This window comes from Apodemus sylvaticus, chromosome 2, assembly GCF_947179515.1.
Source record: "Apodemus sylvaticus chromosome 2, mApoSyl1.1, whole genome shotgun sequence".
In the NCBI taxonomy this organism is placed as follows: Eukaryota; Metazoa; Chordata; class Mammalia; order Rodentia; family Muridae; genus Apodemus; species Apodemus sylvaticus.
The window spans coordinates 94,473,202-94,486,595 of NC_067473.1; the positions used below are offsets into that span (position 1 = coordinate 94,473,202).

Genomic DNA, 13,394 nt, shown 5'->3' on the forward strand with positions numbered 1-13,394 from the left:
AAGATTTCAACATTATGAGAATAATGTATATGTTTATATATGGGACAGATATTAATAATTAGATATATGTATTTTAATGAATGTATAATAAGTATAATAATGCTTATAGTATATACATTTTTGTATACACATTAAGTATACACATTAATCTTTTAAGTGTCTTCCCTTGATTAATAACTAAAAGTATATATTTTTATAAAGAGTCAGAATACAGTCAATAAGTTGAAAAGAGAGGTAAATGATTTGCTTCCATTTTGTATTCTTGCAATTCGCTGGAGACTATGACCACAAACTTCTGGGAGCTCATTTCATCCCTGATGATAACTAGCTTTGTGTCTGAATTACACTTCTCTCCTTTTCTGCAATTTAGTCATGTGTATATACACAGAATTTAAGTAAATGTCAAACTATACAGAAAGACTAATTTGTTGATCCATATTAATAATTGAATTGAACTGCACTGACAGTCCTTTAACAACCTGTTAGTCTCCCTTCAGTAACCAGATTTTGTTTCATTAATTTCCCTTTTTGAGTTATTTTGCACATTCAAGAAGCCCTGTCCTCTCTAAGTACACTGTTATGCAGAACTGAGCATTTGCATTTTGCTCCCTAGGGAGGTCCTTGCCCTGCTGCCCTGAAATAAAATCTCAACTGTCTTTTTGCCTTCCCTGATCACTCTCCTAAGCTCATTTCTTCAGAATGATGAGTCCTGCCCAGTTCCTGTTTCTGCTAGTGCTCTGGGTTCAGGGTAAGGAGGGCAGGAGGTAATGGAGGAAAATGACAATGGAGGGTGATCTCTGGGTGGCTATGTCAGCTGTGCATTTGTGATGGGGCAGGTCACATTCTCCAGGATGGGCATGTGAGGTTTTGTTACACCACAATGTGAAATTCTAGATGGAACAGTAGCTGGGCTAAAATTAAGATTCTGATATAGATTGGATGAAGTGGTATAGACTCACTCTGATAATTAGAACTTAAAAATCACTTGTTTTCTGAAAAAGCATTTGATATATAATATTTTTAAATCTCAAAAACTGCCAGGATCTTCCTGAAAGTAATAATGCAAATGATTTCATAAAGATTGCTCAGGAAGTTTGCATATGACTTTATACCATTGTTTTATATTTTTAGAAGCCTGCGGTGATGTTGTGATGACCCAGACTCCACTGTCTTTGTCGGTTACCATTGGACAACCAGCCTCCATCTCTTGCAAGTCAAGTCAGAGCCTCTTATATAGTAATGGAAAGACTTATTTGAATTGGTTACTACGGAGGCCAGGGCAGTCTCCAAAGCACCTCATCTATCTGGTGTCCAAACTGGACACTAGAATCCCTGACAGGTTCAGTGGCACTGGATCAGAGACAGATTTTACACTTAAAATTAGCCGTGTGGAGTCTGAGGATTTGGGGGTTTATTACTGCTGGCAAGGTATACATTTTCCTCACACAGTGACACAGACCCTAACAAAAACTTCCTTGCCTAGGGCCACCCAGCTGGCTATAAGTCCCTTGACTGGAGAGGAGCAGAGTATTTGATGGGTAACATGAGTAATTGTTTTCAGTTGAGAGTACTAGCTAGCCTCATCTGGCTGGATGCATGGTTTGTGTAGATCTCAAATTCTTGTCTTTGCGATAGTCATCATATTGTTTCTGCATCAGGAGAATTTCATCCCATTAGCCTAGCTGATTATTGATGATTTTAACTATTTTTTCATTGATTCTTTGAGCTTCATTTCTATTGCTTTCTTTTTTCAATTTTTTTATTAGCTATATTCTTTACTTACCTTTTAAATGTTGTCCCCTTTCCTGCCCCTCCTATAAATCCTGTAACCCATCTCTCCTCCTCCTGTTACCCAATCAACCCACTCCCATTTCCCTATCCTAGTATTCCCCTAAATTGCAGCATCGAGTCTTCCCAGGACCAAGTGCCTCTACTTGAGGAGACCATCCCTCTGCTGCCTATGCCTCTGGAGCAATGGGTACTTCTCTGTGTACTCTTTAGTTGATGGTTTTGTCCCTGGGAGCTCTGGGGGCACTGGGTGGCTCATAATGTTTCCTCCTATGGCTCTGAAACCTCCTTCATTTCCTTGGATTCTTTCTCTAGCTCCTACATTGGTGACCCTGTGTTCAGTTTAATGGCTGACTGTCACCCTCTGTATTTGTCATGCAATAGCAGAGCCTCCCACGTGACAGCTATATTAGGCTCTGATCAGCAAGTACTTGTGGGCATCCACAGTAGTGTCTTGGTTTTGTAACTGTTATTGGGATGGATCCCTAGGTAGGGCAGTCTCTGGATGGTATTTCCCTCAGACTCTGCCCCACACTTTGTATCTCTTTCTGTAGGTATTTTGTTCCCCTTCTATGAAGGACCAGAGTATCTAAACTTTGTTCTTCCTCCTTCTTGGGCACCATTTTATCTGTGAATTGTTTCTTGGCTATTCTAAGCTTCTGGGCTAATATCCACTTATCAGTGAGTACATACCATGTGTATTCTCTTGTGATTGTGTTACCTCCCTCAGGATGATATTTTCCAGTTCCACCCATTTGACTAATAATTTCGTGAATTCATTGTTTTTAATAGCTGAGTAGTATTCCATCGTGTAAATATTCTACATTTTCTGTATCCATTCCTCCATTGAGGGACATCTTGGTTCTTCCAGCTTCTGGCTATATAAATAAGTCTGCTATAAACATTGTGGAGCATGTGTCCTGATTACATGCTGGAGAATCCTCTGGGTATATGCCAAGGAGTGGTATAGCAGGGTCCTCTGGTAGTATTATGCCCAATTTTCTGAGGAAAAGCCAAACTGATTTCCAGAGTGTTTTTACCAGTTTGCATTTCCACCACCAATGGAAGACTGTTCCTCTTTCTCCACATCCTCTACAGCACCTGCCTTCTTAGCTTTTGATCTTAGCCATTCTGACTGCTGTAAGGTGAAATTTCAGGGTTGTTTTGATTTGCATTTCCCTGTTGACTAAGGATGTTGAACATTTCTTAAGTGATTCTCAGCCACTCAATATTCCTCAGATGAAAATTCTGTTTTTTTAGCTCTGTACCCTATTTTTAATAAGGTTATTTGGCTATCTGGAGTCTAACTTCTTGAGTTCTTTGTATATATTGGATATTAGCCCTCTGTCAGAAGTAGGGTTGGTAAAGATCTTTTCCCAATCTGCTGGAAGCTGTTTTGTCCTATTGGCAGTGTTCTTTGCCCTACAGAGCCTTTGTAATTCTATGAGGTCCCATTTATCAGTTCTTGATCGTAAACAATAAGCAATTGGTATTCTGTTCAAGAAATTTTCCCCTGTGCCCATGTACTCAAGGCTCTTCCCTAGTGTCTTTTCTATTATTTTCAGTGTGTCTGGTTTTATGTGGAGGTCCTTTATCCACTTGGGCTCGAGCTTTGTACAAACAGATAAGAATGGATCAATTTGCATTCCTCTGCATGCTAACTGCCAGTTGAAGCAGCACCATTTTTTGAAGAGGCTACCTTTTTTCCACTGGATGGTTTTAGCTCCTTTGTCAAAGATCAAGTGACTGTAGGTGTGTGGGTTCACTTTTGGGTCTTCAATTCTATTCCATTGTTCTTTCTGCCTGTCACTGTACCAATACCACACAGTTGGTAACACTACTGCTCTGTAGTACTGCTTGAGGTTCGGGATACTGATTCCCCCAGAAATTCTTTTACTGTTGAGAATAGTTTTTGTTATCTTGGGCTTTTTCTTATTCCAGATGGATTTGAGAATTGCTCTTTCTAGCTCTATGAATAATGGAGTTGGAATGTTGATGGGGGCTGCATTGCATCTGTAGATTGCTTTTGGCAATATGGCCATTTTTACTATATTAATCGTGCCAATCCTTGAGCATGGGAGGTCGTTCTATCTTCTGAGGTCCTCTTCGATTTCTTTCTTCAGGTACTTGAAGTTCATGCCATACAGATCTTTCACTTGTTTGGCTAGAATCACACCAAGATACTTTGTATTGTATGTGGCTATTGTGAAGAGTGTCATTTTCCTAATTTCTTTCTCAGCCTGTTTACCCTTTGAGTACAGGAATGCTACTGATTTGTTTGAGTTAATTATATATCCAGCCTCTTTGCAAAAGTTGTTTATCAGCTGTAGCAGTTCTCTGTTGGAGTTTTTTGGGTTGCTTAAATATACTATCATATCATCTGCAAATAGTGATATTTTGACTTCTTCCTTTCCAATTTTTATACATTTAACCTCCTTTTGTTGCCTAATTGTTCTAGATAGAAATTCAGGTACTATATTCAATAGATGTGGAGAGACAGGACAGCCTTGTCTAGTCCCTGATTTTAGTGGGATTGCTTCAAGTTTCTGTCCATTTACTTTGGTGTTGTCTACCTGTTTGCTGTATATTGTTTTTTCTATGTTTAGGTATGGGCCTTGAATTCCTGATCTTTCTAAGACTTTTAATATGAAAGGATGCTGAATTTTGTCAAATGTTTTTCAGCATTTAATGAAATGACCATGTGGTTTTCTTTTTTTGAATTTCTTTATGGCATGGATTACATTGATGCATCTGTATGTTGATCCATTCCTGCATCCCTGGGATGAAGCCTACTTGATAATGATGAATGATTGTTTTGATGTGTTCTTTGATTTGGTTGGCAAGAATGTTGTTGAATATTTTTGCATCAATATTCATAAGGGAAATTGGTCTGAAGTTCTCTTTGTTGGATCTTTGTGTGGTTTTGGTATCAGCATAATTGTGGCTTCACAGAGTGAGTTGGGTTGTGTTCCTTCTGTTTCCATTTTTGTGGAATAGTTTGAAGAGTATTGGTGCTAGGTCTTCTTTGAAGGTCTGATAGAAGTCACACTGAACCCATCTGGTCCAGTGCTTTTATTGATGGCAATAATTTCAATGACTGCTTCTATTTCTTTATGCATTATGGGACTGTTTAGATGGTCTATCTAATCCTGATTTAACTGTGTTATTTTGTATTTGTCTAAAAAAATTGTCCATTTCATAGATATTTTCCACTTGTGTTGAGTATAGGCCTTTGTAGTAGGACCTGATGATTTTTGAATTTTCTTAGTTTCTGTTGTTATATATCCCTTTTCATTTCTGATTTTGTTAACTTGGACACTCTCTCTGTGCCCTCTGATTAGTCTGGCTAAAGGTTTATCTATCTTGTTGATTTTCTCAAAGAACCAGTTCCTGGTTTTGTTGATTCTTTGTATAGTTCTTTTTGTTTCTACTTGGTTGATTTCAGCCCTGAGTTTGATGATTTCCTGCTTTCTACTCCTCTTGGGTGTATTAGCTTCTTTCTGTTCTAAAGCTTTCAGGTGTGCAGTTAAACTGCTAGTGTATGCTATCCAGTTTCTTTTTCGAGGAACTCAGAGATATGAATTTTCCTCTTAGCACTGCTTTCATTGTGTCCCATGAATTTGGGTATGTTAGACCTTCATTTTTATTAATTTCTAAAAAGTCTTTGATTTCTTTCTTTTTTTCTTCCTTGACCAAAGTATCATTGAGGAGAGCATTGTTCAGCTTCCATGTATACGTGAGGTTCCTGTTGTTTTTGTTGTTATTGAAGACTACCTTTGCTCCATAGTGATCTGATAGGAGGCATGGGATTAGTTCGATCTTATATTTGTTGCAGTCTGTCTTGTGACCAATTATATGATGTATTTTGGAGAAGGTACCATGAGGTGCTGAGAAAAAGGTATATTCTTTTGATTTAGGATGAGATGATTTATAGATATCTGTTAAATACTTTTGGTCCAAAAAATTCTGTTAGTTTTGTTGTGTCTGTTTAGTTTGTGTTTCCCTGATCTGTCTACTGATGAGAGTGGGGTGGTGAAGTCACCCACAGTTATTGTGTGAGGTGCAATGTGTGCTTTGAACTTTAGTAAACCTTTTACAAGTGTCCTTCCCTTGCATCTGGAGCATAGATGTTCAGAATTGAGAGTTCTTCTTGGTAGAGTTTTCCTTTGGTGAGTATGAAGTATTCTTCTGTGTCTTTTATTGTGACTTTTGATTGTAAGTCCATTTTACCCATTATTAGAATGGCTACTCCAGCTTGTTTCCTGGGACCATTTGCTTGCAAAATTGTTTTCTAGCCTTTTACTCTGAGGTAAAAATGTTTTTCTTTGACACTGAGGTACATTTTCTGTATTAAGCAAAATGCTGGGTCCTATTTACATATCCAGTCTGTTAGTCTATGTCTTTTTATTGGGGAATTGAGTCTATCGATGTTAAGAGATATTAAGGAATAGTGATTGTTGCTTTCTGTTATTTTTGATGTTATTTTTATGTTTGTCTGGTTATCTTCTTTTGGGATTGTTGGAAGTAGATTACTAGCTTGCTTTGTCTAGGGTATAGTTGCCCTCCTTATATTGTTGTTTTCCATCTAGTATCCTTTGTAGTGCTATATTTGTGGAAAGATATTGTGTATATTTGGTTTTATCATAGAATATATTTGTTTTTCCAACTATGGTAATTGAGAGTTTTGTTGTGTATAGTAGTCTGGGCTACTATAGTATAGTACTATACTATACTAGCCCATACTATACTATATACTGTATTATACTCTACTCTACTCTACACTACACTACTCTACTACACTGTACTATAGTATACAGCCAACACTACTATACTATAGCTACTATTTGTGTTCTCTAAGGGTTTGTATGACATATTTCCAGGATCTTCTTGCTTTCATGGTCTCTGGTGAGAAGTCAGGTGTAATTCTGAGAGGTTTTCCTTTATATGTTACTTGACATTTTTTCCTTACTGCTTTTAATATTCTTTCTTTGTTTAGTGTGTTTGGTGTTTCAATCAATATGTGACAGGAGAAATTTCTTTTCTGATCCAGTCTGTGTGGGGTTCTGTAGACTTCTTGTATGTTCATGGACATCTCTCTATGTTAGGAAAGTTTTCTTCTATAAGTTTGTTGAAGATATTTACTGGCCCTTTAATTTGTAAATCTTCACTCTCTTCTATACCTATAATCCTTACATTTGGTCTTGTCATTGTGTCCTGGATTTCTTGGATTTCTTGGGTTACAACCTTTTTTCATTTTTCATTTTCTTTGACTGTGGAGTGAATGTTTTCTATGGTATCTCCAGCACCTGAGATTCTTTCGTCTATCTCTTGTATTCTGTTGTTGATGTTTGCATCTATGACTCCTGATTTCTTTCCAAAGTTTTCTATCTCCAGAGATATCTACCTTTGTGATTTCCTTGTTGTTTCTTCTTCTGTTTTTATATGCTGGATGGTTGTGTTTAGTTCTTTGACTTTTTTTATGTTTTCCTGTAATTCTTTAAGGGATTTTGTGTGTCCTCTTTAAGGGCTTCTACTTGTTGACTCATATGTTCTCCTGTATTTCATTAAATGAGTTATTTATGTCCTTCTTGAAATCCTCTATCAGCATCATGAAATGTGATTTTAAATCCAGATCTTGCTTTTCCAGTGTGGTAGGGTTTCCAGGACTTTTTGTTGTTGTGGGGAAACTTGGTTCAGACAGTGCCACGTTGCCTTGATTTCTGTTGGTAATGTTGTTGTGTTTGCCTTTTGCCATCTGGTTATCTATAGTGTTAGTTTGTGTTGCTGTCTCTGACTATGGCTTATCTGTCCTATAAGCCTCTCTATCTATATTTCTGGAGACCCATAAATACACAGGTATTTAGTTATTTCTGCTAGACCAGCTCCCTGTGGTTGTATTTGAGTATGTAGCTCTGTGGTCCCCATCAGGTCTTGGTGAGGGCAGAAATCGAAAGACTCCTGTCCCAGGCTGCTCCTAGGTTCTTGTGTCCTCAGAGTTTCCAGCTGTTTCTTCTGGGCATCAGTGGTGGTCCTACCTGTGCTGACAGTCCTCTCTGTACTCCTGGGTGATTAGCTACCTCTCTGTGCCACTTGGATATAGCGTGTTGTGGCAGAGGATGGTCCCAAGTCTGAGACAGAAACCAGAAGGCTTCAGACAGAGGGTTCTGGATATGATCCTCTGAGTGGCAGGGTTGGTTCTATCTGTGCTGTCAGGCCTCTCTGCACTCCTGGGTGATTAGCTATCTCCCTGCACCACTTGAGAATGTATACTGTGGCAGAGGATGGTCCCCAGCCTGAGGCAGAAACCGAAAAGCCTCCGTTGCTTTCTTTTATGACGCATGTGTGTTTGTTAAGTTCTCATTCAGATATTTAAATGTTTACATGTCTGTTCATATGCTTTTTAGCTTTGTAAGTAGACCCCGGAGCATTATTTTAAGTGTCTTAAAACAATTGTGTTCATTTTATTTTCTAAGTGACAGTGTAACCAGAAATTCAGTATATTCATTTAGACGTTCAATTTTACATCCTTTTCAACATTTCTTAAACCTTTATGTGATCTTTGTGATTACAGCATAACTGCTGGATGCTGACCTCATGAATCGCATCCATAGTAGATGTAAGGAACAGGCAATGGGAGGGATAAGTAAGACACCAAGACAAGGATGTCTTCCAACTCTATCAGACTAACAATCAGAAATATAGATTCAAAAATATTCATGGTTTCAAGAAATACAGATCATATCATTTTGTCCTGGGCATACTTTTCTAGTATGCCCAGGGTTCCAGATTAAACATGGTAGAAAAACCCATTTATTATAATCAACCCCATAGTTATTCTTTTTTTCATTGTTTATTTAACCTTTTTTACAGTCCAGTTGTTATCCTTCCCAGTCTGTGCTCCAAGATTTCTTCATCCCATTCCTCCTCCCCAGTCTCCAAGAGGATATCCATCCCTACACTACCATATCTACCCACACCCTGCCAAGCCTCAAAATTTTCTGGGGTCTGAAGTCTCCCTAGGATTAGATACATTACCACTCATTGAGGGCATACAAGGCAGACTTTTGATGTATGTGTTGTGGGCCTTGGATCAGCTTGTGTAGGCTAACTAGTTGGTGACTCAGTGTCTGAGAGATATTGGGGGCCCTGGTTTTTTGAGAATGCTGTGGTCTTCTAATAGGATTACACTCCTCCTCAACTTTTTCCAGACTTTCCCTAATTCAACCACAAGAGTCCCTTGGTTGATCCTTGCTTGGGTGTTCGTATCTGCTTCTGCCTCAGTTAGCTGCTTGTTGGATCTCTTGGATGGCAGCCATGCTAAGCTCCTGTCTATAAGTATATCCTAGCATCAGTTATAGCCAGGCCTTGAAATGTGTCCCAATTTGTGCCAGTCACTTGATCTTCTTTCCCTCAGCCTCTTCTCTATTTTGGTTCTTACAGTTCTTTTAAACAGGAACAATTCTGGAACAGATTTTTTTACTGTGGGATGGCAAGGCCATCCTTCCATTTGATTCCTTGTCTTTCTACTGGAGGTGGATTCTATGAGTTCCCTCTGCCTTTTGTTGGGCATTTCATCTAGTGTCCCTCCCCTTTGAGGATATACTGTACATGTCCATGTCCTTTTATGTCTGAAGTACCTTACTCAGGATGATATTTCCTAGTTCCATTAATTTGCCAACAAAACTCATGATGTCCTCGTTCTTAATTGCTGAATTCCATTGTGTAAATGAACCATATTTTCTGTATCTTTTCTTCTGGGACATCTACATTGTTTCCAACTTCTGGTTTTCTCAAATAAGGGCTGCTATGAACATAGTGGAGCATGTGCCCTTGTGGCATGGTGGGGCATCTTTTGGGTATATGTGGGGAAAAAAGGCAAGGGGCCAAGGTGGGTCCATACAGACCGGAACACTGGCAGGCAGGGCTCACATAGGAGAACACTGGTAGGCAGGGCCCACATAATGGAACACTGGCAGGCAGGGCCTGCATAGGGGAACACTGGCTAGGCCCATGTACTCCATTGGGATAGGAACAGCAGACACTTTAGAACCTATAGAGCAAGTGCCTGCCTGGCTAGTGGTGAGTCTTTGCCCAGAAGGTGGGGCTATTTGCCTGGCCCTGGGTACCTACAGAAGAAGATTGACTGGGAAGAGGCTGGATCCTTTCCTACTGTCTGGAAATGCTGAGGCCTGCTCCTTCTTACTTGGCAGGTTTTGATAAGAAGAGACAGTTCATAATTTCAATTCTTTATTGTAGAAAAATTGGAAGAGAAAAGGAGATAGAAAAGAAAAGAGAAAAAGAGAAATAGAGAGATGAGAGCTTGCCGTGAACATGTGGAAAGAGAGGGAACAGAACAATGGGCAAGGATGAAAAAAAGGCAAGAGAGAGAGGCAAGAGAGGACAGAGAGAGCAAGGAGGGGCAAGAAGCTTTCTTTTATAGTAAGCTGGGTCAAGGTAACTGTGGGGTGGGTAAAGTCTGGCTGTAGCCAGGTAACTGTAGGGGTGGAGTCCAGCAAGAACACTATGGACCTGGGGTGTGGCCATATGTGACTGATGACCACAGGATTGTGGAGTTGAGGAGTCAGCAGTCTGGGAGCATAGCTCACTAGTTCCGTCCATTTTAAAATGTTCTACTGGGTCTCCGGAGTAAACCTTGCTCAGCCAGGCCAAAGACTGCCTTACAAGGTTCCACAGGTATATGCCCAGGTGTCATATATCTGAGTATTCAGGTGGATCTACTTCCAATTTTCTGAGGTACCACCAGATTGATTTCCAGAGTGGTTGTACCAGTTTGCAATCCTATCAGAAATGAGGTAGTGTTCTTCTTTGTCTGCATTCTTGCCAACATGCGCAGTCATTTGAGTTTTTGATCTTAGCCATTCTGATTGAGAGAAGGTGAAATCTCAGGGTCCTTTTGATTGGTATTTCTCTCATCAAAAAGGGCTTTGAACATTTCTTGAAGTGCTTCTTGGCCATTTGAGATTTCTCTGTTTAGAATTCTCTATTAAGTTCTATACCACATTTTTGATTGGATTGTTTTGTTTCATGGTGGTTAGCTTCTTGAGTTCTTTATATATTTTGCCCTCTATGAGTTTCATAAAATAACATTAAGTTTTTGATAATAAAAAGACCCAAACTACTGTTAAGTCTCTAGTTCTCCTAGGTCTGGTGTTAAAGATGTTGTGGGCCCTGGGTAGGTTCTGGAAACAAAGCCCTCAAATCTTCTTCAGAGAACTGAGTGCAATAATTGCTACGCTATCTCTTCAGCCCCTAAAGATGCTTTTGTAATGGACAAAAGACTTAAATGGACTTCAAGAAATAGAAACAGACTATAAGTGTAAGAAAGGTCTTTTCAAAGGAAACAGGCAAGAATGTAGCTAGTAAAATGTATTTGGTATACTTATCATCTCTGAGTTTGAGACAAATTCAAACATTGTCAGTGGCATGCAATTTATTAAGCTTAATACTGTTCCAGTTGTTCCTGCAAAGCCTTGGTCCTGAGATCAATCTCTTACAACCTTCTCAGTACCAAATCTGTTGAATACACACTTTGGGAAACTTGTTGTTTCTGACTTAAACTGGGCTCAGGAGATAGATATGTATGTTTCCTCTATAGCTTCCTTGCCACTCAGTCCCCTAACCACACCAGAGGTGACAGGGATCAAACCCAGAACCTTGTGCATACTCAGGCAAGCTCTTCCTGCCTTTTCTCAGTGATTTATTTTTCTAGGTAGGCTTATCTGCAGAGCAAATCAATATAGAAAATTATTCTAGATACTGCTGCTAATTATTTAAGAGTCCAAAGATCACTTAAGGAAGACCCCAGACTCATATAGTATGCAAAGACAAAGAGCGTTTATTCTGATGAAACAACCAGCATGTGGGGGTCAACCATTCTCTAACATGGTGACTCCCCTGGAAAGGCATGCAGGCCTTCTCACTGGGAATTGGGAGAACTCTCTAGAAGGATTGGGTAATCTAAAATTCCATTGGTAGGTGCTAGGGGTTACAGGTGATCAGTGGTTTGCATTCCTATGTTATGAATGTTTAACCATAGGATGAGATAGGGCCACCCAGCACAGATGGCCCATTCTGATAAGATATTTCCTCATCTTTGTGGTTATCCATAGGCTGTTCTTAAGAAGGGGGTTTTATGATTTTGTTCTGCATTTTATGGTCTGTTCCTAGAGCTGATTTCTTATCACCTAGTTTCTAGGATTTATGGTTTGTTCTTTGAGCTGGTGCCTTATGGCTGTTTTCCAGAAATCAGGCTTGGTCCTTAAATGGAGACAAATGGGGTCCTTGCAACTGTCATAATAGTCCATGTTCTTAGTCAGCTTTCTGTTGCTATGACAAAATAACCGAGCCTGGTTACTAGTTAAAAATAAGCAAGAAATTTATTTTCTCCAGGTCCTAGAAGTTCAATAGTGAGGTACCAGCAGGTTGGTCAGAAGAGTTGCTCTCTACAAGACCACACCCTTTCCCTCCATCCTGCACAAGGAGGGAAGGCTGTGATCTTGCTAGTCTCACAGTCCTTGTCTTTTCAAAGGAAATTCAACCCAGAGATCAAGACAGCTTAAGCAGAATATTATTTTATTCAAAAACTGAGGGGAGATAGGAGTGGGCAATACTAAAGGCCAGTAACAACCAGGGTGTCCTGTCTTGTGGATTTTAAAGATTTTATGAATACTTATGAAGTGGGTAGCATAATTTGGAGGTATGATAGCCCTTTTCCTACCCAGATTACAGTAGAGAGTTCTCCATTTTAGAATATTTCTTATCATGATGTTCTGGAAAAACCCACAAAACAGGCTGGGGGCAAGTAGCAAAGCCACAATGTGAAGGATGTTATAAAGAAGTCATGGTTCTCTGAGTCTCTATAATGACTGCTTTGGAAAATACCCTGAGGTTTTGTTTTTCGTTTTTTGTTTTGTTTTGTTTTGTTTTTTATTTTTTATTTATTTATTTATTTATTTATTTACTTATTTATTTTTGGATTTTGGTTTTTTCAAGACAGGGTTTCTCTGTATAGCTCTGGCTGTCTTAGAATTCACTCCGTAGACCAGGCTGGCCTCGAACTCAGAAATCTACCTGCCTCTGCCTCCCAGAGTGCTGGGATTACAGGCATGTGCCACCAACGTCCTGCTTACCCTGAGGGTTTTTTTTTTTTTTTTATGTAGTGAGGACCTATATGCTGCCTCAAGGACACTAAGCCACAGAGTAATACTCTGTCCTTTGGAATATAAAGATATGACAAGTCTCCTGGTGACCTCACATCTCACTCCTTTGTGGAATGTTCAAGGTTCTAAGATTAGGTTCAGGGCCATCAGTTAAAACAAAAGAAAACCATCAAAAACTGAAGCTACATTATCCCCAAAGTTCGAAAGTCTTTAAAGAAGGGCTGGAGAAACAGCTCACTGTTTAGTGCATATACTGCTCTCCCAGAGGATTCCATTTAATTCCCAACACTCGCATTAGGTGGCTCACAGCTGTCTGTAATATCAGCTTCAAGAATAATGTAATAGCCCTGGCTTCTATGGAGATCAGCAACCATGTATACATACCCATGTTCTCTCTCTCTCCCTCTCCCTCTCCTTCTCCTTCTC

At 39.4% G+C, this 13,394-nt stretch overlaps 1 gene segment (V, D, J or C); it reads left to right on the top strand.

Moving 5' to 3' along the window:
• The first annotated feature begins 674 nt into the window (after positions 1–674).
• LOC127677956 (immunoglobulin kappa variable 2-30-like) lies at positions 675–1,535 on the top strand. The segment is given in 2 exon segments: positions 675–748; positions 1,132–1,535. Coding segments are annotated over 2 exon segments (453 nt in total).
• Positions 1,536–13,394: the final 11,859 nt, after the last annotated feature.